A 27,188-nucleotide genomic window follows, 5' to 3' on the forward strand; every position below is an offset into this window, starting at 1 on the left:
TCCAAGTTAAATAATGCCCATGTCTTTATTTGTTACTAGTTTAGATGAAAACTATTTAACACTAACTCTTGCGAATTCTCTCTCCCAAGACAATTGTCAATCAAAATACATATGCTATTTTAGCTAGAATAATTATATAAAATATTAATCAATTAAGTTTAGGATAAAAAAATATTTAATTGATAAGCATTTTTACTTATAGAAAAAAATACCGATCAATTCAGCGTTTTTGTTAGGGCTACAGTGAATTAGAATTAATTTTATTTTATAATTAGTTTATAAAGAGATAATTTATTTTGGTAAAAAAGTTTTGGAACAGGGGTAATTAGGTCAAAAACTCAGTTTGGTTAGGCAAAATCCCACCACGTGCATGGGTCCGTCCAGTTGTCAGCTGAAGTGGGTCTGGCACTCTCATAAGTAGATAGAGTTACTAAACATTATCATTTCGCAGCTTAAATATTTATTTGAATTTAACTCCTATGTTCTTAATTAAATCATAAAATAAAACGTTAATTATTATATTGCAAAAGGTTAAGGCCCCAACCTATGAACATACGATGTAAACTACACTTAATACATTCATAAGATGGAGAAATTTCTATAAGCTTTAGTTACCTTTATTTATTTTTCCACACCTCCTTTCCTTCCTCGTTCAAGCATCCTATTGCGTGAGCAGCACCAACGGGCAACGGCGGCGTCCGGTCAAAGCTCAAGAGACGAGATCACCGTAGAAGTAGGGTGAGCGTCGTCTCATGCATCTACTTCTCGTTTCTTCTTCAATCTTCGATCTGTGGTTTCGATTTACTTCTTTGTTGCCTTCCCCGTCTGCGGGAATTTTGGTAATTAGACGATTTGTCCATGTTTTAATTCTTCTTTCGTAGTAGAACAGTGGATGAATTGGGATTCCCTGTTGATTTTGCTCGCCGTTAGTAAATTCTTTTCATAATTTTTCTCGTTTCAGTCTAATTTCCTTTTGTAATACCAAAGACAGTTAGAATTGGCAATTTATCAAATTAAATTTACTGGAAATAGGAAAAAGAGGGAGTCCGAGGTACCCTATGCGTTAAATTTTCTGTTTGAGTTGATGTACTAGATGGAGAGGAGAAAGAAGATTTTGACCTCGTTATTTGATGAATTATACTTCTAATTGTTTCGAATTATTAACTCTTTACGCGTTCTGCATAATTTGTGGAAATTCCAACGTAAACTGGAAATGGGAAGGCCTTGTAGTAATTCCTGCAAGAGTTTATAAACCTCCGAGTGAAAATAAACTCACTGGATAAAATGGTTGTCATCAGTGAGTTTTTCATCTGCTTTGCGGCAGAACGTCGTAATGATATTTCTTTCCTGCAATATTGCCTCTCTAAGTACAATAACTCTTATTTCTACATGCAGATTCTTTCCAGACGATTCATTCTAAGTGCTTCACCACAACAATATGTGGAGCACAAAATCTCATAACAAGAACTGGCATCGAGCTAGGAGCTTGGAGGACCATAAACAGCATGATAGGGGACAGGCAAAATTTATACCAGATAATTTTGACTCAGTTGATCAGGTGAGGAAGTATGATTGTGCTCTAGTTTCGTGGATCTGATATAGTATTGACTACTGAATTTGTTTGATCTAAGAATTAAGGAATTAGTTAAGTACTTCACTGCATTTTTTGAAGGTGGCAACTTAATTAACTTGAAACAGCACCAGCTGATGTTCAGCACTTCACTGCCAACCCAAAGTGCTGCATCTTGATAAGCTGATTTAGTAATAAAAGTTTCACAATTAGTGCATAACTGTTGTATCATTTTCAGGTTATTTCTGCATTGAGAGATTCTGGACTTGAGTCCTCAAATTTAATTCTTGGTATTGACTTCACTAAAAGCAATGAATGGACAGGTAATGAGGGTTTCTATACCCAAGAAGGGTATCTTCCTTACTGGCTTTTATGTATGATAAAAATATTAGATAGTTATTCCAGTTAAAGTGAAATTCTGGCCTGTGGATGTAGGTAGGCATTCTTTTAATAGAAGATCTCTCCATGCTATTGGTGACACACCCAACCCATATGAGCAAGCCATTTCTATCATTGGACGTACATTATCCCCTTTTGATGAAGATAATCTCATACCATGCTTTGGTTTTGGGGATGGTAAACTGATGTTCTTTTCCCCTGATTTTAATTTATTCAGAATCTTATTTATGCCATTAGGTCTTTCCAATCAATTGACAGAATAATTTTTCTGTTGTAGCATCTACACATGACTATTCTGTCTTCAGTTTTTACTCTGATCACCGTCCTTGTCGAGGCTTTGAGGAGGCTCTTGCACGTTACAGACGGATTGTTCCACATCTGAACCTTTCAGGTTTTAAGTGTTCCAGTATTCCTAGTTTTCTATAGTAAAGGATTTCCTTATTTCAAACTTGAACCATTCAACATGCACTTTAAACTATTTAATTGAGTCAATGATTAATATCTTGTTCATCAAAGTGCCTTGCTTGAGAATTGTTCAACATATTCATCTCTTTATTTCTCTCTCTCTCTCTCTCTCTCTCTCTCTCTCTCTCTCTCTGTTTATGCCTTGTGCATTCCTTAATTCCATAATTCTTATGTTATTAAATATTTAATAGATTGTTACTTGTAACTATGAAATTATGTGTTTGCTTGTCTCAGTGGTTTTTGATTTATTCTGTGGTAAAAAAAAAATAGTATTCTCTGTTTCACGTTATGCAAACAATACAATTTGGTTGTCCCTGTTGTGGCATGACAAGTTTGAAAAAAAGAGCAACAATACGACTGACTCAATCATCCATTATCAAGCGTAATTCTTTTTGTCTAATCTTACAACGTTCAATATTGTCTGTATCAGAAGAGGAACATGGCCATAGTTTTGAAACAGTTTATTGATAGTGAGATTTAGAATTTTCATGTAGAAACTATATTTATCTCCTGCACCCAATTAGCAGTGGTGCCTTATTAAAGCATAATCACAAGTTGACATTCATTTAAGTGATCCAAGAAAATGCCGAGGAAGCAAAAGATAAGTGTATGAAGTGCAAGAACACGTGAAACTCTCAGTGAAAGGAAACCGTAGAATTTCAGAAGGAAAATGGAGAGTATTGGAAAAGGCAACATAAGTTTGATACTTGATGTAGTACTTATATTGGACTTTTGGTTTTCTCCTTGTTCATCAGAAATGATTTAAATAGTTCTATGAGAAGCTTCATGAGCTTGTCCGTTTAGGATAAATCCTAGACTGTTGGAGTATGTGATAGGATGTACAAGTCTTCCAGGTTAAAACTTTGTGTACAGAACATGCAAATTACCTGTCTAGTTAGCTTGAACCTTCTCGGACAAGTTGTACAACTTTATCAACTTATTATTCATGTACTTCAGTCATTTGATTAATCCTTTGTTCTACCTGATGTGAAGGCCCAACCTCTTTTGCTCCTCTCATTCATGCATCAATAGATGTTGTTGAAAGAAGTAACTGGCAATATCACGTCCTCGTTATAGTTGCTGATGGACAGGTAAATAAATTATGTACGGCAGGATTTATTCTCAACTGACGGTATCTGAATGTTTGTTACTTCATTAACGAATTTAGGTGACCAGAAATGCAGACGTTCCTAATGGAGCACTAAGCCCACAAGAACGTGCAACAATAGAAGCAATTGCCTATGCCAGGTAAAACATAAAAATTAATGTCACTTATATTGATGTTTTTCTGCCATGTTCTGAAGCATCTTAGTTAATTCAGCCATTTTCCTCTTTCAATCGTGATGGTTGGTGTGGGTGATGGACCATGGGATGCGATGCAACAATTTGATGATCGTATTCCTCAGCGGGCATTTGATAACTTTCAGGTAATTTTATGCCTTCTAACTGGTAACATACATGCCAGGATTTTAGTATTAATTAAAGATCAAATAACATGATAAAAATTATAGCTGATAGTAACACTTAAATAAAAAGGCTTTTAAAATGCAAAAAAGATATGAAATAATTACCTGATTGACTGCTTTGATCGTGTTCCTACTTATATTGATGCACTTCCTAAAATCTTTAATGTAATCACCTTGGTATTTTGGAGTGAGAGATTAAATAATCTGTTACGAGAATTCCCTCCCACCCAAGAATTCTTCCTACTTAACACTTTAGGCATGTTTGGCAACTGTGTTATGAGAATATAGAGTATTTGGATTCTAGAGAATTTGGTTTCTGGAGAATTTGGGTGGTTGTCCAAGTGATTACTCTATAAATTATTAAATTTATAGAGTAGTTACTTTAATTGATTGTTTGGATACAATAGAATTGGACAGAAATTGAGGATAGAATTGGATGCAACAGTTTTTTCTTCTACTCTTTAACTGCATCATTGCATGAATTGTTGTAGTGTTATTTATTTTTTAGTTCTAATTGGAACTTTATGCTGCCGCAGTTTGTAAACTTCACAAAAATCATGTCAGCAAACATAGCGATGTCGAAGAAGGAGGCCGCATTTTCTCTTGCAGCCCTGATGGAAATTCCCTTTCAATATATAGCCACACAAAGTCTCGGTCATCTGAAGTAATTATGATGCATAATTCTGCATTAGTATATTCTTGTTTTCTGTTTTTCACTATGCTGTAGAATTAAATCCTGTAACTTATATTGATCTCACAGAAAGGAAACAGTAGGTGCGTCAAAGATTCTTGCTCCTCCTAGTGGTGTTCCTGAACATGATAATGCAGCAACCTCATATCCTCCTACTGGAAGCTCCCGGTCAACTGGCGACAATGCTCAAACAGATCAGGTATCTTTTATTTCTTTAATAGGTCGATCAATAAATTGATCTTCAGGTGTACATAACTTTACTATCACTTCTTTCTGATTTCTTTTGTGAATTTCAAGGCCTGCCCTATATGTTTGACAAACCCAAAGGACATGGCATTCGGATGCGGTCATCTAGTAAGTTTTTTGTCTGCCCATATGCTAACTCACAGGTTAAGTATCTATATAGAAATACACTTTTGTTGACAAAAATATGCGTATAATTATATATAAGAGACATCACTGAAGAGACTCCAGGAAGCAATTGTTCACCATGATTTGACATGTGAGATAGAAAATTTGATTTGGATAGCTATTCAAGTTTTGCATCCTGAATTGAATTTGACTCAAAACAAATAAGTTGATTTATTTGAATTAAAATGAAGAAGTAAAAATCTTTTCAGTTGAGGAAAACTAAAGGGATATCATAAGTACATCTTAGAAAAATTACTGCTGCTGTGTAACTATAAAATAAAAGATTGCTCTGATTTCTGTTTTGTACATTCTGAACTATTATGTATGTTTAAGTGCCACAGGAGCCAGTTATTTCTTTAACATCAGGAAAATGTTGTCGCGAATGTTTCACTTGACAAATTGTTTTTCTTAATCTCTTTCCTACAATACAAATAAAAAGACCCCACAAAAATTGATAATTTTTTAAGCTATTTTTCTTTTATGGGGATGTTTCATATACTATTGATACACATGCTTATTGGTAGTGAGTGGTGACTTCCACTTGGTGTCGTTACCGGATCACCACTTGCAGCTCAGAAGATTGCTTAAGCGAAAGCCCATTATAGGAATATCAGGAAAATGTATTTTCTGATGCAGGTCCAATTTGAGAGGTCGAAAAATGTTTGCTTTGAAGTTTGAACCATAACAAGTAATTTTTTTGGAGCGAAATGCAATTTTTCTTAGGGATAATGCAAATAAGGCTATTTTCATCTCTCTAATTACTAAAATCCTATTTAGTTTAATATTTCCTATCCTTTGTTTAATTATGGCCGCTTTGCTTAATTTTAAAATATGAATATCTTCACGTGAATCAGATTTTACCCCATAGCCGTTAGCTTAACTGTGTTCTTTCCAAACAGGTCTTGCCTCTTGGACATTAGAATGCTCTAATACTCCTCAAATGGGCTCATTTGGGTTGTTTATTATTATTTTTAGAAAAATTACAAAAGCTGCTATCATATCCTACTATTAGAATGCTAAATCTTTCTAGTATATGAAGTTTGATAGAATTACTTGGCACATTCATGACTGGATTTCTTTCTTTCTTTCTTTCTCACTTTAAAGACATGCAAGGACTGTGGTGCCACATTATCCACATGCCCTTTATGCCGTGCTGCGATAACTATGCGTGTGAAGCTCTACACTTAAGATTTTCAGGCTTGTCAAAGACTGCAGCCAGGCCATTATTATCAAGACTGCTGGTGTGAAAGGATCTCAGATCATGTTTATTTGATGACAAACAACTATAATAAGTGCACTCTTAGTAGCTGACCCTTTTCTGCGTTTATCAATGTGGAGCTCCTTTAAATGGCAGCATGCTGTCAGTGACGACTCATCAAGTTGCGGATCATCTTATCGATAAGAATCTCTTAATCAGTATTGCAGCTCCATGTTTGTAGATCCAGGAGGGCCTTCTGTAAGATATTGCACCTGTTTCTGTTGCTTACTAACTGAAAGTTGTACAAAATGAAAATTAAGTATGTGCATTAGTGCCTTTCTTTCTGAATATATGATGATATGTGCTTTTCGGAATATTTTGTACCCTATGATGTATATGAAAACTGATATCAATTTGTAAGCATGCCCATTATGTAGCATTTGAGACTGGAGAGAAGATTTTTCATGCCTAAAAGGCAGGTATCCCCGCTATTACAAGATTACAAGGATCAAATTGAACCGAAAGAATGAGTTTGGATTTCAAATGGATATTGTATCCCTGAATTCTATCATATTTAGCAACTTTTACTAAATTTTACCATGATGCCTCTGTCAAAAGCATATGCTATGTTGTGCCACCATTAGTGCTGAGCGGCATAATCTTGCGTGCTACTAATATGTTCTTAACATATGTTTTTTAGAATATTTTATTTGAATATTCAGCATGCCAAATCTTTAGTTTTGATATGAATATATGCACTAAAATCTATATTACATTTATTTATTTATTTTTAGATTATATTTGTAAATGATCTTATTTATTAAAGATATAGAAATAAATAAATATAAAAATTATTCAACACATGATATGATTCAATACATTCACTAAAGCTAATATTAATAATTGAATACTCCACTAACTTAATTATAAACTTAATATTTATCCTATCAGTTTACTTTATATCAACTTAAAAGATATTCACGATAATTTCATAAAAATTAAAATATACTTTTTAAAATTTTCTTCAATTTATATTACATCAAAAATAATTATTATATTTTTATTTCAAAATACACAATTGAATTTTTCCTGAAGTAAACGAGAACTCTTTACTTTGAAAGGGTAATATGGTACATTCACACTGCGACAGACAGAGATCAGCCTTGGGCCTGATCATTTGTTGGGCTGGTCCGGTCCAATTATTTTGGTCCAGAATGGGAGATAAGAGATCAGACCACCTCCCTCCATTGGAGCTCCACCATCGCCATGCTGCTTCGCCTTCGGCCCATGGCGGCAACGACCGTCGCGCTTCCCCAACTCCGCCCTCGCCTCTCCTTCCTCTTTACCTCCTCACCCTCTATTCTCTTCTTGCATTCGACCTCGAGCCTACGCCTTTCACGTGGGAGAAGTCTCTCCTCCTCGTCGAGGTGGAGCTCTCGCCGAACCCTCGCCACGGTCGCTTCTTCCCCTCCCAAAGGTGTTTCTTTTGCAATCCCCCCTCCCTTTTGTTCTTCTCTTGGTTTATTTCTCTATGTTATTGGGATTGGGAGTGTGAGGTTAGCGGCAGCGCTGTCTGGAAGATTTAATGGAAGCGTGCGCTATGGAAGTTTTTGAGCAATACCCACTTTACTTTGTTGAACAATGTTCATGGTTTCGCGGGTCAGGTTTGAGCTTTTTGTACGATTGCGCGTGTTCTAGGACAAATTTTCTTATATTTATCGGGATAGTATCTAACAAGGGAGGATTGTTGAAAGACTACAATCCGTTGTAGACAAGATAAGCACATAATTTTGTCTGGAAAGTACCGAGACTTCATAGTAATTTATTTTGCGAACCTGTTCATGATGACTTATTTGTTATACCACGCAGATTGGAGAGATAGGGTGGAAACAACCGAAGAACGCTATGATGTCATCGTTGTTGGAGGAGGGCATGCGGGCTGTGAAGCTGCACTTGCATCTGCTCGTCTTGGTGCTCGGACGCTTCTTCTTACCCTCAATATTGATCGTATTGCATGGCAGGTATAGAGTTTGAACGTTGAACTATAACGCATGGAATTGCTATATCTTGTTACTGACTAAAGTGTGTTTGGTCATGATAGCTAGATTGCTAATGCCATAAGTGTTTGCGGATCTAAAATTACGCCTTGATTACGTTATACGGCACATCTTTGCATCTCTGCATACCCTCTATGCTTTTTTCTTAATTATTTGAAGAAGATGCATCTTTATTCTAGAATTATTGAGTTAGAGTTTCCTTATTACAGGGAGAGTAGGATAAGGTGTTTCTTTTTAGTCTTTCATCCTTCTTTTAAATGCTTTCTGCTCAAAATGAAGTGATATTGCAGTTACTAAAGGGCTAAATAATTCTCTCTCAGACTCTTTCTCTGCAAAGATTCGCTCAGTCATGAGTATATTTTGATTGAGAAGCTCAAAATGAAATTATCAATTTGAGTTTCTTTTAGACTTCCAATATATATAACTAAATAACTATACCTAATTTTCTTCTTTTCACATATCCAAGGCTTTCTCTCTTCTTTTCTGGAGAGACGTCTAATCTAGTGATTGCATGATCCAGAGAACCGAGTATATTTGATGTTTGTGGCTGTAGTATGTTTTGTTCACTCCTAGCTCTGATCTTTATTTCATGTTACAGCCTTGCAATCCAGCAGTTGGTGGACCTGCAAAATCTCAATTGGTGCATGAAGTAGATGCCCTTGGTGGTGAAATAGGAAAAATTGCTGACAGGTAGAAATGTGGAAATGCTCTTATGCTTTGTGTATCGCTGTGTTAGGATTTTCTATAGCTTGATTTTTTTCCACTGCTTGAATGCTCAAGATGGTTGGCTGGATTTCTGTTGTTACTTTCTCCTTGGAAGGAAGCATGCTTTAATATCTTGCGAGGATTAGGGATTAGCTGAGTTTTTTCTGTTTATATCATTCGTTATTGAGATTAGCTAATACACGTAGCTAAAACTGACATGATTTCTTTTAAAACTTATCTACAGATGCTACTTACAGAAGCGTGTGTTGAACCTTTCAAAAGGTCCTGCTGTCCGAGCACTGCGAGCTCAAACTGATAAGAGGGAGTATGCAATGGAAATGAAGAAAGTCATTGAAAGGTTTGTACATTTTAGTGGTTGCTTTTTCACTTTGCTTCTGTGTGTATATTAGTTTGTTCATGTGTTACTTGCAATTGTCTAGCTTTATTTTCCTTAATTGGAGGGGCTCCTTCTTGTGCAATTCTATGAAGCGTGTAATCCACCACAAAAGAGAGAAGAATGGAGTAGAAGAAGAGAGGATAATGGGAAGAGGGATAAATGTGAAATTTTGCACAAAAATATTGTTTATCAAATTTCTTTTTCTTTTTTGAATTCACATCACCTCTATATATAGAGATGGTGAGATTACATAAAATCATAAATTGATCTTATTCAGATCTTTCCTAATATAATATATAACTAAATTGGATTCTTTTAACTTAAAAAATTAATCAAATCCTAACAAAACTATCATAAAACAAACTAACAATCAAATCTTCTAAATTTTTAGAAGTTTTAACTAAATTGGACACTCTAAAATCAAATCAGATTTTTAAAAATAAAAGTACATCCGAAAATAAAAATTAAAATGAAAATCTAATTTCCATCAACTAGTAAGGGCTTCTTGCTTGCTTGTTTTGAAAATTTCTTTCATCTAGAATGGGAAATGTTATAGGACTGTGGATGCGGAAAAAGCATCTTTCAATCAGCATTTGGATGAATCATGGGAGAACAGGCAGAGTTCAAGGTCTCCCAAGACATGCATGCATCTTAATGTGTCAACAGTTTTGGTCAAAATGTTTTCTACAGATAACTGCAGATGTAAGGAAAAAATGGTGTTTAGGTCGGAAGTGCTTGATAGATATTACCTTGATTATTTTCAAGCTGAAGATGATAACATTGATGCTAACCTTCAAAAAGTGTAGTGTGCATTAGCTGCTCCCTTTGGTATACTTCTAGTTATTATCTGTTATTAAGATAAATCTAATGAAAGGTCCCTCTGTTACTTGATTGACTTAATTCCGTTGCTTCAGAATTAAGGTGGCCTGAAGTTCCCACCATTACCAAACTTCTTTTCCCTGTACCAGTTTTAGTTTAGCCGAGATTATAGGCCTCCTAAACATATCTGTACTCTTGTATACAACCAACCCTTTTTCTCGTGAAATTACAGAATTACATAAAGAGGATCCTCTAGCTAGTTTGGTACCAGCAGATTTTTCATATCAATATCATCAATAAGCAATAATCTTCTGGCTGTCCGTGTTTGGCCCTTTGCAAGAGAATACTTGATGTTTCCTCAAAATTACCTAACTAGTGAGTTCTGCTGTTAAAGAGAACATCTATTAATCTAATTTACTGGTTATATGGAACCAAGTCTTCTTTCCTCTTAATAACAGCTTCAAGTGCCAACTGTAAAGAGTCAAACATTTAGCAGATGCTGACTGTGGTAGGGAAGGAAGATAACGGTTCTGTAACATGATTCATACTTTTTGAATTTAGTGACTTAGTTCTAATTTATAAAGCTTGTCTTTCACAATCTCTTATTTATTAGAATGGCCTTGCAAGAAAAAGCCAAATCAAGATTGCATGTATACTGTACATATTGGTGGATTTTTTTTTTCATCTATGCATTCACATTTGTGCGGATTATCAATCTTAATCTATTCGACTTTCTTTTTAATTTCTTTTTTCTGTTTGTTAATTGTAAATAAGTCATCTAACCATGGAATAACATGATTTTAACACTGTATGAACATCCGTATGTACATCACTATAACTGCATTGCTGTTATGACTTATACTTCTCTTTTTGTATCTTCTAACTGTGCTATCCTTCCAGCACACCAAATCTTTTTATCAGAGAGGCTATGGTCACAGAGCTTTTGATAGGCAAGAATGACAATGTGGAAGGTGTTCATACTTTCTTCGGCATGAGCTTCTATGCTCCTTCTGTCATACTCACAACAGGAACATTTATGAGTGGTAAGATCTGGGTTGGTAGAGCATCCATGCCTGCAGGACGAGCAGGGGAGTCAGCTTCTCATGGGCTAACTGAAAACTTGCAGCATCTTGGCTTTGAAACTGACCGATTGAAAACTGGAACTCCAGCACGAGTTGACATCAGAAGTGTTGACTTTTCTGGTCTGGAACCCCAATATGGGGATGAAGAGGTATCTAGATTTTATTAAGATGGGTTTGTCAATTCAAAAATTGGGTTTACTAATTATTAATTGGTAGATTTTGCATTGTTGTCAGAATTCCATTTTATATCCTTCAAATGGAAATGTCTTTTGGTCTTGCTGTCTGCTTTTAAATACGAATCTAATCCAGGAAGTTCCTTAATGTAATGCTAACTGCCTGGACATATGAGGATAGAACTATTGCTTTTTGCTTACTTTTTCCCCCACTGGGTTGCTTGTATGTACCAAGATCAACATATGGACATTACTGATATTTGAAACCTTAGAGGAAGGCTAAAGGAATCCGATGTCTCGACCTTTTGTCTGTAGTCTCATATTGTTTGCAGGTGCTGTCATATGATATAAACCAATCGTATGTTAAGACATCTTTGCAATCGTTTTAGAAGTTTGTTAGTATGCATTAATTGTGGAGAATTTTTTTGTCAAAAAGCAAGTCTGCAGGAAATACCAATAGAGTTGTGCCTATTTTAGCCCTCAGCATACATCTATTCATTAAGCTGGCCTCTATATTATGGTATACTACTGGCGACTTTGGAGACCCGGAAGAGAATCTTTTTTTAATTTTTTATTGTATCTCGATGCATTTTTGTTTCTTCCTTTGAAGTAATTTCTTGTGGAGGTCAACAATAATACATAAATGACTGGAGAACAATTAAATTTTTTTTTGTATTGCCATGCTATAAGGCGATAATATTATTGTTACATGTGTAAGTGGCTTCTGGAAACAGGTAAGCTGGTTCAGTTTTGATCCCGAATTCCACGTAGAACGAGATCAGATGTGCTGCTATTTGACACGTACTACAAAGAATACCCACCAGCTTATTAGAGAGCACTTACATGAAACACCAACTTATGGGGGCTGGGTTGAAGCAAAGGGGCCAAGATACTGCCCTTCAATAGAAGATAAGGTATAACTGTGCAGTTCTGACTCTTTTACATCTAAATTGTACTTTTTGTGTTTTTTCACTGGCCATATTTTGTGGAAACATTTGAGGGTGTACACACGACGACTCTTTTGCCAAGCATTATGTAAGACTGTAAGAGCAAAATTCTTCATTTCTTTAGTAACATTTTATAATGTCGCTAACTAGAACTGGGATATAAGTTCTTGCAGCTGAAAAGGTTACTTTCCTGAAGGAAAAAATGATTTTATTTCAGATAGTAAGATTTCAAGATAAAGAATCACATCAGATATTTCTCGAACCAGAGGGCAGAAATGTTCCTGAGCTTTATGTGCAGGTTATTTCTTCCCCAGCTATTGTTCCCCAATATTCTGAGATTTCTTGTGAATTTGTGATATGGTGTCGTCATTATCTCCAAAACTCATCGCTATTTATGGAATCATCTATGTAAAATGTTGAATTTATTTGTCTACCATTGACTTCCCTGTTGTCTGCAAGGATAAATTGCATGCATTTTTAAAGCATTTAATGGTTGCTCACTTGGTTATGGAGTAGCTCTTTATGAAATGACTTCTTACACATATTTATAGAAACCTACTTTCGTTAATTTGTTACAAGTTTAGTTTGTCTTTGTTTTGTATAGTGCTTCTTTAAATTCAGAGGACAGTGTAAAAGATGGTTAAACCAAAAGCTTATTTGCCGTCTTCTTCAATAGGGATTTTCAACTGGTTTACCCGAGAGATTGCAGTTACCACTCCTAAGAACATTACCTGGTCTCGAGAATTGTTTAATGCTAAGACCTGCCTATGCTGTGGAGTATGACTACTTGCCTGCCCATCAGTGCTCAAGATCACTTATGACAAAGAAGTTAGAAGGCTTATTTTTCTCCGGTCAGATTAATGGAACCACAGGCTATGAAGAAGCTGCTGCTCAGGTTTTGGATCATGTTTTCACTTTTATCTACATATATTGTGATATAAAAAACTCGTTGCTCAGTCAGTAGACTGGATTGCATCTAACTAACTGTATTGTGGAATGCAAAGTATACACAGATTTGCTGAACCTTTATAAGTTAATGTTCGAGTTTGTATTTTGTCCTTCAGCCTCTTGTGGTCTTTCTTCTTCGTGTGATCAGGGTCTTATTTCTGGAATTAATGCGGCAAGGCATTCAGGTGGGAGTCCCGTCGTTATTCTCGAGAGAGAAAGCAGCTACATAGGCACTTTAATTGATGATCTTGTCACAAAGGATCTCAGGGAGCCTTATCGCATGCTAACAAGGTAACAACATATTTCTACTGTGTTCGTCTTTTGCATGTTTTTGATAGAAACATAAAACAACTTTACTGTTAGTATATTATAACAGGCAAGAACTTTACATATAATTCAGTATGTGTAAAGTGCATGTCTTTCATGAACTGATGATTTTCTATGTGGAGATTGTTGTTGTCTTTAACTTTTGATTCTGATATGTCTTCAGCCGCTCAGAACACCGATTACTTCTTCGCTCTGACAATGCCGATAGCCGGTTAACTCCTTTAGGACGGGAGATTGGTTTAATAGATGACCGACGTTGGGACTTGTACCAATCAAAGCAAGCCCACATTGTGGAGGAAAAAGAACGGCTGAAGTCTGTGCGAATTTCAGGTTAACATTACTCTTTACTAAGCTGCTGTAGTTCCATGTTATGCTTACATAAATCTTTCTCCAATATCTTTGCTATAGCTATTTAACTTATACATTTGATCATTTAGAAGTGCTCATCTCTTTATTAGGATGTTATGTTTGAGTTATTGAGGAGGCTTGCCATCTTCCTTTAAACATTGTCCCTGCATCACCTGCTCTCATAAACTGTTGTACGGATTTGATGTTTATGTTGCAGGAGGTGAGTTTGCTGCTGAGGTCACTAGTGTATCAGGGCAACCAGTTAGAGATTCCGCCACACTGGAAAGCATTCTAAAGAAACCACATATACAGTATAAACTTCTTGACAAGCATGGTTATGGAAACAGTGTTTTGTCTAGGAGTGAGAAAGAATGTGTGGAAATTGATATCAAGTATGAAGGCTTCATCATACGCCAGCAAAGCCAACTACAACAGGTATTGTGGTATACAATAGTTGAAAAAGCGTATTATATTTCTTTCAGAAGATAAATTTTGTTGATCCACATCTTTCAAAATTTTGATTATCACATTTCAAGCATGTATTGGGTACTTTTGGCTCATACCTCAACATGATATCAAAAGACACTGTGATGCGATTGAATACCTAAAGGTTGGGTTTTTTTTCGTGGTAACTGGTATTCATGCTTTAGATTTCTCCTTGAGGTTTATTGCAATCTGTCTGTGTAGGTTAGACTTCTAACTTCTAAGATAGGGGAAGCATGATACATCTGTAGAAATTTAAGTAATAAGTTTCATCCCTTGATGTCATCACTTGCACCACTTGTTCTGTTTAGTTTGGCAGTTACCAATAAATAACTTTAGTGACAACAATAAACATTGTAAATTGGCCTGCAACAAAATGTACCATCTGTTCTTTTGGTGACTCCTTTAGCTGTTGGTTAACTCTGTTTTAGCTTTTTCCTTTTTTAGATTGTAAATCAGCAACATAAGAGACTCCCTGAGGACTTGGATTACTATTCAATGACAACATTATCACTTGAAGGGCGCGAGAAACTTTCCAAGGTATGCAATCAGTTATAATGAGCTTTGTCCGAAAGAAGAATTCATAACATGTGTCTTTCTGTTGAAAGTCAACTGTGGAAAACAGATCCATGACCATCTTTACTGCAAGCTTCTCTTATTATCTATTGTTCCTCACTCTTCTCCATGTCCCAGAGTAGAGCAGTCCAAGGAAGTGTTTCTACAACATCAATTTCTGAATCCAATGAGAAAAAAAGTTTTAATATTCTTGAAGTGTTAACTCAGACCAACACATTCGTAGTTTGAAGGATACTAGGATGACTGTTAATGAAAGAAAAGCAATCCTACAGCATTTTAAATTCCTTTTTATACCAAAAATAATCTTGAAGAAAAGGATCATCATTTACAACAATGACTTGGCTCAAGTGTTCATACTTCGCTACATAATTTACAGAATTGAAATTTTCATCCACAAGAAGGTTGTTGTATCTTTGAACTTTTTCATGTTTTCGTAACTTCAGTTGACCAAATATTTGCTGCTGTTCTCTTCTTTCTGTGCAGGTGAGACCACAAACAATAGGCCAAGCAAGCAGGGTTGGTGGTGTGAGCCCAGCTGACATTACAGCTCTCCTCATATGGGTGGAAACAAATCGCAGGAAGTCGAGCGAGAGAAGAAGGCAGGAGTTGCTGAGGTCTGTTGCAGCTGACACTGACGAAGATGGTCCGTTGTCAGCTAAGGTTGTGCAGGCGACGGCTGCCTAGTTTGAGTCATTTTTGAAAGTATGCCGTGGCAGGTAGACTCATTGCAAAGTAACACTCGAGGTAATGTAACATTGTGTTGTTTTTAAGATTCCTAAATTTTCTTTGTTCCATTTTACTGCAGGAAACTAGTTCCACATCAAATTTCTGAAACCAAGGGGAAATTTCATCCTACTTAAAAGAACAGATGAAAGTTGTTTCTCATCTATTCCTCAGAAAAGAAAGAAAGAAGTGTTCTCTAAAAGTGGTAGTTGTCATAATACATTGATCAACTAGAGAGAGTCTATGTGCTTGTGTAATATATTGAACAATGAGTTAGCCAATTCGCGGTTAATGTACAATTGAGGCATTTTCTTTCTTGGAATTCTATACTGACTTCTTGTACTTAGATTTGGCTTTCTATTAGCAAATTCTTTATAAGCAACCAATTTAAATAGATCAAAGTTGGCAATCAAAAGATGCGGAATATTTTTCCAGCATAGGAATAAAGCCAGGAAATACTTCTCGTATCATGCAAAACCTCGTATCCACCAACCGCAAGTGGGGATAACTCTGGATCCGATAATTACTGGATAATGCGGGTTTGAACTTGATATCGGATCTGTGAAGGTTAACGTTTTGGGTCGGATCTTATGATTGCTTGGATGCTGACTTACCGGAACCCGATAGTGTCACTCGTTACTACTTACTAAATCCCTTCTCGTTCCATCTCGAGAACCGAAACCGGTCGATCTGGATCTCAAACCTCGGAGCCAACGAACCAAATCCGGCCGCCACGGCCACCGCCACCGCCATCTCCGGTGACGGTGATTGCTAGGGCTTCCTTGTACCCTTTCTTTTCTTTTGTTGGGAGATCCAGAGGCAGCGGCCGCGTTTGAAATTGGTGTAAGTGGATCTTTCTCCCTCTATTCCCTGTTAAGTTCACTCAGTTTCTTCAGCTTGCTTCTTTTAATTTCTCTCGTGAATTGGTGAATCGATGTCGTAAACGTTTGTTGAAGCTTAAATCTTTCAATCTCTATAGTTTTGCTTTTTTAATACACAAGACAAAGTGAGAATGGTTTTCGATTCCGCTTAATGTCTTTGTCAACCAACGATTAGGTCATAATCCCATGTGTTGCATTAGATCTGGATATTGGACTGTCAAATACTTGTATATAAACAACTAAACCACTACCTAATCCCATTTCACTACTTTACAAACCCTAACATCAGCCATCGCCTCCCAATTCCCTCTTCGCTTGCTCCCTGCCCTCAACCACCACCGCCTTTTCCTCTCCCTTCTTCTCAATTTCGGTAATTTTTGCATTCCTAAAACTATGATCGCTGATACACATATAAACATTGTAGCCTTGTAGGACATTCCTGCTAGATCTGTTCGTCTTATTTGGATTTTGGATTGTCAGATGTTCGTATCCAGCAGCTTCATGCTAAAAGTGATGCTTGCGTGGTGCAGATTTATGCAAATGTACTTTTGTACAAGTGTGTTGCTTTAAGGAAAATGTTAAATATTTTGCAGATCTCTGCTTCTTCCGTACATGTTCATCTATGTAGTTTATGAAATCTTCATAAACTTGCCCAAAAGAAGTAAAATCAGCTAACTTTGACTACTTTAATTAGATAGAATACTTGGTCTTAGTTCCTTTCTGATTCTACTAGCAGGCTGTCGCAACATTTTCTCAGCTTATTTTATCTTGTTAGTATTTGATTGAATTGAGCATGAATTACCGTCAATTGTATTTAATCTTGTAGTATCCCAGAGGCTACAGGGAAGGAGTCAGCTACCTTACACCTCTTTATCCTGATAAATGGAATGAAAAGAGATAGGCTATAAGAGAATTGCAAGTGAGGTTTCATGAAGCATCTGGAGATATGGATCTAGTTGATACAAGGAAACATTTATCTTGCGGAGAGAGTTAAGTAAGATGACAACAGTAAAGTTCCCAAAGCGGTATGTTATTGTTTTACTAACATTCATCTGTACAAACGTGTGCTACATTGAGAGGGTGGGCTTCTCAATTGCTTATACAGTGGCTGCAGATGCCACTGGTGTGAACCAATCAAGCAAGGGCTTAATACTTTCTACATTTTATTATGGATATGTTGTCTCACAATTGCCTGGTGGATGGGCAGCGCGGCGACTAGGAGGAAGGCGTGTTCTTCTTTTTTCATTTGTTTTGTGGTCTCTAATATGTGCTTTTGTTCCACTAGACCCCAACAAGGTGGTTCTTTTGGTGTTCTCCCGCCTATTTGTTGGAGTGGCACAGGGTTTTATATTTCCCTCGATTCACACAGTTCTTGCACAGTGGGTGCCACCCCATGAGCGTTCCCGCTCTGTATCTCTCACTACTTCGGGAATGTATCTTGGTGCAGCCTGTGGTATGCTCTTACTGCCAAGCTTGGTCAAGCACAAGGGTCCCCAGTCAGTTTTCCTGGTTGAAGCAGCATTGGGTGCAATGTGGTGTATCCTTTGGTTCAGATATGCTACTGACCCTCCTCGTGCTGTCTATCAGAAGACAACATCTGCTGGTTTTGAGGAACCTTTGTTGCCGATGTCAAAATTGAAGGAGAAGATGAGAGTACAAAATGCTAAGGGTACTGTATATGTCAGTAAGATCCCATGGAAAAAGATTATATTCAGTTTGCCAGTTTGGGCGATAGTGGTGAACAACTTCACTTTCCATTACGCGTTATACGTGCTTATGAACTGGCTGCCAACATATTTTGAACTAGGCCTTCAGCTAAGTCTTCAGGACATGGGGTCTTCTAAGATGCTTCCTTACCTGAACATGTTTATATTTTCCAATATAGGCGGAGTAGTGGCCGATTACTTGATTACGAGAAGGATCTTATCGGTTACTAAGACTCGTAAGCTTTTAAACACTGTTGGGTTCGTCGTATCTGCGCTTGCTCTTATGGCGCTTCCCCTGTTTAGAAGTTCGACAGGGACCGTAATCTGCTCTTCAGTCTCTCTTGGTTTTCTGGCACTAGGAAGAGCAGGCTTTGCTGTGAATCACATGGATGTGGCTCCAAACTATGCAGGAATCGTGATGGGGTTTTCCAATACAGCGGGGACTTTGGCTGGCATCGTCGGAGTTGGGCTCACAGGAAAGATTTTGGAGGCTGCAAAGGCTGCTAATATGGATCTGTCAAGCTCCGAGAGTTGGAAAACAGTATTCTTTGTTCCAGGATACCTCTGTATTTTCAGTTCTTTCGTCTTTTTGATATTTTCAACAGGAGAAAAAATTTTCGAGTAATTATATGAATTTTCAATTAATTGTTATGCGGCAAAGTCTTGGCACCTTTCATGTGAATAATATCTTCTTCCCTCTCTGTATACGCATTCTGTATATCTGATAGTGCAATTGTATCAAACTGAATTGGATGATCAAACATGAAGTAGCACTCAACAGATATGGGTTTTCCTTCAAGATCTTAAAATTAGTTCATCAATATCCAATCATTACAAGTTCATTTCAAGTTTATAATTTATATGTAATCGATTCCCCTTCCACGGCATTGGCTTGTTGTAAATAGATAGACAAGATGATTGTCGATGATGTCGTGCTAAATAATTCTATCACTCAAATATATTGATCATGAATCATTACATCATCAATGAGAGCAATTTTATTTGTAAATAAATTGAAATTCACCATTCGTAACGCACTTGTCAAGACAAATCTGTTAACTGTACTCTCCATTCATCATTATATAAGCCTGCAACAGTAATCCATGCTAAGAAAGTGATCCATTGATGATATAAAGTCATAACCAATATCCAACGGCACGTTTTTATGATCATGATGAGGTTCACACAAGTCACGGCCGGTCTTCTAGATCTCCTTGCGTCTGGTTCACTGTGCAAGGATCTTGTGATCCATTTTGCAGGTGGAGTCTACGTACAGCTTCTTTGAGGGTGTAACAACAGTGCATCCTCCTAACTGGTTTAGGTAGAAGTTATAATGGAATCCATGCTGACATTAATTTGCAAGCATCATCAGAGAGAGTCGAATATCCAATGCTGCATGCATGATAGGTAAGTTTGAATATCAAATCCATTCGCAAGTTTAGAGATTACAATAAAGAGAAAGAATAATTATATTCACGAAAAGAATAAGTTGAGGCAATTAATTAATTGTACGTATCTAAGGTAGAAGAAACATCCTTTTCTTTTTTCGCAGATCACTCGATAGGATTAAAATCTTTTTACCTGCAAAGGGAGTCATTCGCTAGGTAGCTGCTATCTCAACATGAGGAAGAGATTGAAAACGCCAAGGGCACTTCGCTCTCATGCGAGTTGAGAGATGAACCGTCAACCGAGCCATTGCCCAACCGATGCGAGCTGCCGTCCGAGTTGTGTCCCTGCTGCGGCGGCGCTTTTGCCGCCGCGTCAGGCGAGCCGACGGTGGTGGCATTGCCGAACCGCACCACCCTCCTGGCTCCGCCTTGCGACCCGGCAATGGATGAGCCACTCTTGCTGCTGGCCGATGGGGCAACCGCCGCAGCTCTGACAGGCGGCTGCTGCTGTTCGCGGACGAGTCGTCGCGCGCCGCATCGGTAGATGCATGTAAGAATCCAAAACATCCATGGCAGTGCTACCAGAATCATTCCAACGAAGGCGAACCATGGCGGTACGACGTCCACGGGTAGGAATATATACAGCGCAAGGAAGACGCCACCCGCAAGGAGGACGAGGAAGAAGAGGACAGATATGAGCCAGACATAGATGTTACCAGCCTTCCCTTCCTGCGGTGGCATGATGTATAACACTCCCTAATCAATCCGTGATCTACGTAACTTTTTCTTACATTGAAACTGGCTCACTTAGCTTTCTCAATTCTTCTCCTTGTTGGCCTTTTAATCTGTTTCAGTAGGCGATGGTAGATGTTTATGTGCAATTAATTACACGAAGCCTGGCATTTTGAGTTGCAGGAGGAAATATTCAAACAAAGCCCTCCACGTAAAACAAGGGCTAAAAATGGGAGAGTCTTGGTGGTGAGAAAAGGGCGGAGAGACGTTGAGCCGTTCAGGCCTTCAACCACTTTCTATTTCTGCCTAGGCCTAGGGTTCCTCCTCGACGAAGGCCGGCTTAGACTCGAGTCAGTCCAATAGACTTTCTGATCATCGTCCACTAATAAGATCAAAGAAATAGGATATCCAAAATTTAGTTGAGTCCGTTCTTATTGCCTAGGGGTTATATTTGAATTTTATCGATGCAGAGTTTTCTAATTTTTTTTCCTAAAATTTTAAGTCTTTTTGTTTTGTGAGTAATGAAGCCTTGAGTTCAGATTTCAATTTGGTAATGGAACTGGTGGTTAGTAATAAGTTGTATGACAACTAAGAGATATCCTTTTAGATCTAACTGTGTTTATGTAGGAAAGAAAACCAACATAAAAAAGTGATATAGAATAAGAGAAAGAAGAGATTCATGTTATGAGTTTACTACAAGCCCATGGGGGATGCACACCTATTCATTTACTTAATTGAAATAATATCTGCATAAAAACTTCTAAGTTTGTGTCGATAGAAAAAAGAGGAATTAATAGGCTATGTATGCTACGTTGTGAAAGTTGCCAACGGTAAAGGATAAAACAGTAACCATATTTAATGAGCTAATAAATTCTGAAACTTAATTGTCGGTCAATGTTTGGATTGAGACTAAGTCTTGAAATTAACTAATGGGAATATTTCTTAGCTATTATTTAGGTAGCTTGAATTATTATAAATTAAACTAAGAATGTAATTATTATTTTTGATATAATAAAACAAATAAAAATATATTAATTTTTTTAAAATACATATATATATATAATTAATAGATCAAAATGCCCTTTCACCAAAATCAAGATCACTCTCGTCTTCTAAACTTTATTTTTAAAAAGCTTACAATTCCTGCAACCACATTATAATTTATTACAGATTTATTAAACTTTAATTATTATTTTTTGAGAAAGAAATATACTCTATTTTTACAAGTATAAATGTAAGCTATTTTTACAAATGAAATTGTAATTTTGAGAAAAATAATATATTTTAGACTTATATAAATTTTATTTCTCCTTTCTCACTCTTGAATTTGACAAAAGAAAAAAAAATAATATTTAATTATTGAACATCACTTAAGGATTCTAAACAAGTTAAACTTCAACCAAACACCTAAGTGCTATACTAAAACTCTCCTACAACAATTAATTCTGACTTAGAAATCTAAGACCACTACCTATGAGGTATCATTCTACCTCTCTTAGTTACAAATATTATGAGTTCCATTTTTTGTGAACCTTAAAATTAAATATTTTGTACAACTTTAAGCTCTAAATTTAATTAGTTGATTTTATTTCTTAGTTTTAATTTTTTAACAAGCAAACTTAACTAGATATATAAAAATAAAATATTTAATTAATTGAACCGTACGAGTTTGCAATCTATATATAAAAATAAATAAAATTTTATAGAAAAAAAATCATAAACTAAAATTTTTTGGTTTGCTAAATTTTTTTATTCATTTTTAATTCTTTTTTGGGTTAAAGTTTTTAAGGCAACACCACCGTTGGTACCTCCGCCCGTTTGTCGATGCGCCCGAGGCGAGGGCCGCAGCAACAAAACCCCTCTCCTTCCTCCCTCTAAAATCCCGAGAGAGAATTCGAAGCAAAGAAGAAGAGGAGGAGAAGAGAACCATGGCGAACCTCCTCCATCTCCGCTCCTCCTTCCTCCCTTCCTCTCATATCCGGCGAGCTTCTCCCTCCCCGGGGACTGCGGCGCGCCGGGACCCGCGGCGGATTCAGGCCAAGATCCGCGAGATCTTCATGCCGGCGCTGAGCTCGACGATGACGGAGGGAAAGATCGTGTCGTGGATCCGGTCGGAGGGCGAGAAGCTCTCCAAGGGCGACAGCGTCGTCGTCGTCGAGTCCGACAAGGCTGACATGGACGTCGAGACCTTTTACGATGGCTACCTCGCCGCTATCATGGTCGAGGAAGGGAGCGTCGCCCCCGTCGGCTCCGCCATCGCCCTCCTTGCGGAATCCGAGGACGAGATCGCGCTCGCCAAATCCAAAGCGTCGTCCCCCTCAGAATCCGAATCAGGAGCCGCTGCTTCTCCATCCCCTCCCCCTCCTGATCAAGAGACCCTAGCCCCACCTTCCTCTCCTACTCCAATTCCAACGCCATCTCCTCCAATGGCGGCTTCTTCGGTTGCTTCTTCGGCGCACCCGGCATCGGAAGGCGGGCGGAGGATCGTCGCGACGCCCTATGCCAAGAAACTGGCCAAGGATCTCAAAGTGGATTTGGGATCCGTCGCTGGAACGGGGCCAATGGGCCGAATCGTTGCTAAGGATGTCGAAGCCGCCGCCGCCGCCGTAGTCACCTCTCTGCCGGGAGCTCCGGTGCAAGCGCCGGCTTCACCAGCCGTCGAATTGGGCTCCGTGGTGCCGTTCACCGCAATGCAGGAGACCATGAGTAGCAACATGACGGAAAGCCTGTCTATTCCTACGTTTCGTGTCGGTTATACCATCAACACGGATGCGCTTGAAGAGCTCTACAAGAAAGTGAGGATTTTTTTTCTTCTCCTTTTGGTTCTTTTTTGATAAAGGAGCAATCTTTTTACCTCTTGTATATATGCTGAAGTTTGTGTCGTATCTGGTTTGTAACAGATCAAGTCCAAGGGGGTGACCATGACTGCTTTACTCGCGAAGGCGACTTCTATGGCGTTGACGAAGCACCCAGTGGTCAATTCCAGCTGTAGAGATGGGAAGAGTTTTACGTACAACAGCAGCATCAACATTGCTGTTGTCGTGGCCATGGATGGAGGGTTTATCACTCCGGTCCTTGAGGATGCTGACAAGGTTATACCTTTGCTTTTGCTGCAACTTCTACTAATTTTTGTTATCCGTTGGTTGGGAGTGGAAAATCTTTGGAATGTTATTCTAATGGAAGGTCTTGTAATGTAGCTTGATGTATATTCCTTGTCAAGAAAATTGAAGGAATTGGTCGATAAGGCTGGAGCCACCCAGCTGCAGTACAACACCGGTATTCTTTACAAATCTTGACAAATTAATTGAAATCTCTGAATTATATTTCTTGACAAATTAATAAGTGATTATTTTCCAGACCCAACAGTGATACTTTGAATAACTTGTCTTTTAGTTATTTTTAGCAGCGGTAATTTGAATAGTATGTCAATTTTATTGGATTTGGGTACTAATCTCTTTTGTATATATCTTTCTACTCTCAATTTTTTTGTACTATAGTTATCATGCACTTGCAACTTGCCTATATTTTCATGGCTAGGCATGGTGCAGGCGTTTTATACTGTACTTACCTAATACTTGATATAGAAGCAAATTAAAAAGATGTACTATTGAGTCAACTTATTACAAGATGGAAATGGAGATGTCTCCCCCCCTTTCTGCCGTACTGTTTTGTTGCTCTATCTTGATGTCTTAATGTGTACTGGAACTTCGTAATGCTCTTTCACTGAAAGCAGATAATGTTACATATTTATTTTTATTGAATGATGAATATTCTTAGAAAAACAAAGAAGAACTTTAAAAACTGTCTTTAACTGCTGGTCATATAATATTAGCTCCTAGGATGTTTGTCAGCATTAAAAACAATTAGTGACAACATTACATTCACATTGTTTTTCAGATACGTGTATCTGTAGATCTTGTCATGTTGAGAATTTGATATCAAGTTGTAGACTACTGTACTACCTTTTGTGGTACATGACTTTAGTGAACCCTCCCGGGGCCCTGGATTGCTTTGGTGCGCTAGCTAGTGGGGAATCAATAGCTAATGTTGGGCTTTAATAGGAGATCAAGATATTTATCTGTTGCACTGTGGACTCTACTAATTTTGCAGTGATGCGACCTTGACAGAGTACACCTGAAGGGGTTGGGGCTTTAGTTTTTCTTTCTGATGTTTTTTATTCAAAATAAAGTTAGGATCTATTGCTAGACATTCCTAGAGGCGAGGTTATGCTACTATACACTCCTCTGTTGACTTTGAAGTTTGGATCTGCAAATTCAGCTAGTTGTTCGAGCAACTATTTAAGCTAGAAAGCATGATAGGCCATTATGTTAGTTTTATATTGCATGCGTTTGGTTGCTAGAAAGTGAGAAATAAAAATAATTACTTTCAGAAACTATTATATTTTTAATGTTTGATTGTTGAAAAATAGTCAAAAAAGTGATTGTCTTACTTACCAAAAACAGCTCTACTTAATTTTTATTTTCTTCCTTAAAAAATAGTCACTTTATTAAAGTCAGTCACTTTACTAAATTCTACTTTTTTAGCTACCAAACATATTCACTATGGAAGCCTCTTCTTTTTTTCCCTTTTCTTCGTTAAGGATGGACTATGGTTTGAAATTTTGTTCCAAACTGCCAAAATGTCCTATCCGACTTGATATTGCCCCCAAAACTAGCATCTAACCGAAACAACCCTAATAGCAATCTTTTTAATGTATGCTTTGAATTCTAAGCTGAATTTGACTTGAAACCAACTTCTACCTAATCAATATCAACGCCATTGCTTAAATGCTATTAGATTTTGTGCAATATATTGAAAAATGAGATAAAGAAGACTATTTATCAAAAGAAGTCCAAAATCGATACAACAAAACTAGAACTGAACTTGACTGAAATATTTCATTTTTTAACCAAAGACGAAACTTTGAACTATGGATGGAGTACTTGCTTGTAGACAAACAGTTGAATTTCAACTCTGAATAAGGGTAAGATCTGTTGGAATGTATTATGTGATTAGGGTTTTCTCATCTAATAAATAAAACTGTGATTAGGGTTTCCTCATCCTATAAATAAAACTTTTACTCCAAACTAGTCCTGCTAAGTGGCTGATACACCATTCTGTGGCCTTTCACTACTCAGGAAGGCACATTCACTTATAAGTTAATTTCTAAGGGTAATTCATATTACAAGTGCTCTTCTCATGTAACAAAACTTGTGTGGAAACATCCTTATTATTCTTCATTAGATTATAAGAATTAATACTTACAGAGCAACAATTACTATTGCCAGAGCAAACATAAGTACAATGACTATTATACTCATGCTCTTATCTTTTTAGACTCCTTCAATCCATTAAATCATGAGGGTATCTTTGTTATTTTGAAAAGATTGATCTGTAACTTTTGCTCCTGTTAATATCATTTCCCTTTGATTATGTCTGTTTAACTGATGTGAATTCGGACCACAGCACCCTGATGTGAATAATTGTTCTAAACTTTTAAATAAGGATATTCCTTTTGCTATTTTATACCTCAGCTGCATTTTCCATTGAATTTTGATAGCATGCTACCTTTGCTTTTATGGAATCTACTCTGTTTAGATACCCGTAATACTTCTTTTTAATGTCAAGAAAAATACAGGTTGAGGACACAATCACATTGAGTTAATTTATAGTGTTTTACCTATTTCTTATTTAGTAAAGAAGGTAATGTATTACGTATTTTGATATGTATATGTTTCAATCAATAGGTACATTCACTCTTTCAGACCTTGGAGAGTATGGTGTTGACCGATTTGATGCAACTTTGCCTCCTGGAACTGTGAGTAGCAACTATGGATGCATTTCATCTGCAAACTTGAAATCTTGAACTTGATATTGTTAACATCTTATGCTGGATCTTGCTCCAGGGAGCAATCATGGCAGTAGGTGCATCACAGCCAACCCTTGTAGGTACAAAGGATGGTAGGATTGGCGTGAAGAGACAGATGCAGGTAAATCTCTTGCAACACCACCCAAATTTCATTCACCGCATCCTTGATGTCAAGCTTCCTAGTTCTCTTTATATGCCTGTTTTCATGAATTTTCACACTGGATACTTGCAGGTGAATGTCACTGCTGACCACCGGGTAATTTATGGAGCTGATGTTGCTGCCTTTCTGCAAACTCTTGCAAAAATTATAGAGGATCCGAAAGACCTCACTCTATAGATGCGATTCTTCTTATAGTTGGTTTCTTCCGTATTTCCATGCATTACAGGGTCAGGGTTGGTGCCTATAATATGTATGAGCTAACCATTTCATCTAGTTCAATAGTAGAAGTCCAATGTTGCTTGCTGGTAGTATGAGCTATTTCACCATCTTTCAGGCTTTCAGCAACTTGTATTTTGGAGATCGCCTCCTTTCGTTCATCCACTTTTTTCTTTCCAGGGTTATTTATGTGAAACCTTGCCACTTAAATAAAATTTTGATTTATTTGAGACAGTTCTTTTGCCTGCAACAGTACCTTTGGTTTTATTTCCTCCTTTCTCTTTTGATAGAAAAATTGTTAGCTTTTCTCCTCAGCATCATGTGAGAGAAATAACAAAGTTGACAAACTGTGCTTCAGATGAAGAGTTCCCTAAATCAAAAGTTCTCCTCGTAGACTAATTCCGTGACTAGATGTTCTGAGGAGCCGTACTGGATTTCATTCACTGATATC

At 37.3% G+C, this 27,188-nt stretch overlaps 5 protein-coding genes across 6 annotated transcripts; 4 read left to right on the top strand and 1 right to left on the bottom strand.

The window, feature by feature from the left end:
• Positions 1-491: 491 nt before the first annotated feature.
• LOC140797598 (E3 ubiquitin-protein ligase RGLG3-like) lies at positions 492-6,623 on the top strand. Of its 2 annotated transcripts, none has more exons than XM_073151178.1 (12): positions 492-738; positions 1,396-1,558; positions 1,809-1,893; positions 2,006-2,146; positions 2,247-2,360; positions 3,428-3,525; positions 3,603-3,682; positions 3,756-3,861; positions 4,437-4,564; positions 4,661-4,790; positions 4,889-4,945; positions 6,107-6,623. In XM_073151178.1, exons 2-12 carry the CDS (start codon positions 1,439-1,441, stop codon positions 6,188-6,190), a joined length of 1,143 nt encoding a protein of 380 aa, XP_073007279.1. In that variant the 5' UTR covers positions 492-738; positions 1,396-1,438; the 3' UTR covers positions 6,191-6,623. The 2 variants fall into 2 exon arrangements, with proteins under 2 accessions (XP_073007279.1, XP_073007280.1); XM_073151179.1 differs by having other exon boundaries at positions 519-839.
• Positions 6,624-7,437: 814 nt separating this feature from the next.
• LOC140797655 (uncharacterized) lies at positions 7,438-16,107 on the top strand. Its single transcript, XM_073151270.1, has 14 exons — positions 7,438-7,677; positions 8,070-8,221; positions 8,856-8,947; positions 9,207-9,320; positions 11,079-11,409; positions 12,168-12,347; positions 12,598-12,678; positions 13,057-13,275; positions 13,477-13,619; positions 13,819-13,985; positions 14,221-14,438; positions 14,934-15,026; positions 15,546-15,778; positions 15,868-16,107. The coding sequence occupies exons 1-13, from the start codon at positions 7,467-7,469 to the stop codon at positions 15,744-15,746; spliced, it is 2,202 nt and encodes a 733-aa protein (XP_073007371.1). The 5' UTR covers positions 7,438-7,466; the 3' UTR covers positions 15,747-15,778; positions 15,868-16,107.
• Positions 16,108-16,452: 345 nt separating this feature from the next.
• LOC140797656 (probable anion transporter 6) lies at positions 16,453-19,077 on the top strand. The gene is made up of 2 exons (XM_073151271.1): positions 16,453-16,628; positions 17,493-19,077. Exon 2 carries the CDS (start codon positions 17,666-17,668, stop codon positions 18,995-18,997), a length of 1,332 nt encoding a protein of 443 aa, XP_073007372.1. The 5' UTR covers positions 16,453-16,628; positions 17,493-17,665; the 3' UTR covers positions 18,998-19,077.
• Positions 19,078-19,988: 911 nt separating this feature from the next.
• LOC140797767 (uncharacterized) lies at positions 19,989-20,501 on the bottom strand. Its single transcript, XM_073151415.1, has one exon. It carries the CDS (start codon positions 20,499-20,501, stop codon positions 19,989-19,991), a length of 513 nt encoding a protein of 170 aa, XP_073007516.1.
• A 1,767-nt stretch (positions 20,502-22,268) lies between these two features.
• On the top strand, positions 22,269-26,971 carry LOC140797982 (dihydrolipoyllysine-residue acetyltransferase component 5 of pyruvate dehydrogenase complex, chloroplastic). The gene is made up of 6 exons (XM_073151700.1): positions 22,269-23,287; positions 23,393-23,584; positions 23,690-23,768; positions 26,240-26,310; positions 26,399-26,482; positions 26,594-26,971. The coding sequence occupies exons 1-6, from the start codon at positions 22,421-22,423 to the stop codon at positions 26,696-26,698; spliced, it is 1,398 nt and encodes a 465-aa protein (XP_073007801.1). The 5' UTR covers positions 22,269-22,420; the 3' UTR covers positions 26,699-26,971.
• Positions 26,972-27,188: the final 217 nt, after the last annotated feature.

This window comes from Typha latifolia, chromosome 11, assembly GCF_019914945.1.
Source record: "Typha latifolia isolate L0001 chromosome 11, TyphaL0001v2, whole genome shotgun sequence".
Lineage (NCBI taxonomy): Eukaryota > Viridiplantae > Streptophyta > Magnoliopsida > Poales > Typhaceae > Typha > Typha latifolia.

Excerpts from the sequence above, each read along its gene's own strand:
- LOC140797598 (XM_073151178.1), top strand. The coding sequence starts at position 1,439 with ATGTGGAGCACAAAATCTCATAACAAGAACTGGCATCGAGCTAGGAGC. Across the intron at positions 2,147-2,246 it reads ATGCTTTGGTTTTGGGGATG|CATCTACACATGACTATTCT; the intron begins GTAAACTGATGT and ends TTTCTGTTGTAG. Across the intron at positions 3,683-3,755 it reads GAAGCAATTGCCTATGCCAG|CCATTTTCCTCTTTCAATCG; the intron begins GTAAAACATAAA and ends TAGTTAATTCAG.
- LOC140797656 (XM_073151271.1), top strand. The coding sequence starts at position 17,666 with ATGACAACAGTAAAGTTCCCAAAGCGGTATGTTATTGTTTTACTAACA.
- LOC140797982 (XM_073151700.1), top strand. The coding sequence starts at position 22,421 with ATGGCGAACCTCCTCCATCTCCGCTCCTCCTTCCTCCCTTCCTCTCAT. Across the intron at positions 23,288-23,392 it reads TTGAAGAGCTCTACAAGAAA|ATCAAGTCCAAGGGGGTGAC; the intron begins GTGAGGATTTTT and ends GGTTTGTAACAG. Across the intron at positions 26,483-26,593 it reads GCGTGAAGAGACAGATGCAG|GTGAATGTCACTGCTGACCA; the intron begins GTAAATCTCTTG and ends GGATACTTGCAG.
- LOC140797767 (XM_073151415.1), bottom strand. The coding sequence starts at position 20,501 with ATGCCACCGCAGGAAGGGAAGGCTGGTAACATCTATGTCTGGCTCATA.
- LOC140797655 (XM_073151270.1), top strand. The coding sequence starts at position 7,467 with ATGCTGCTTCGCCTTCGGCCCATGGCGGCAACGACCGTCGCGCTTCCC. Across the intron at positions 9,321-11,078 it reads ATGAAGAAAGTCATTGAAAG|CACACCAAATCTTTTTATCA; the intron begins GTTTGTACATTT and ends CTATCCTTCCAG. Across the intron at positions 14,439-14,933 it reads AGCAAAGCCAACTACAACAG|ATTGTAAATCAGCAACATAA; the intron begins GTATTGTGGTAT and ends TTCCTTTTTTAG.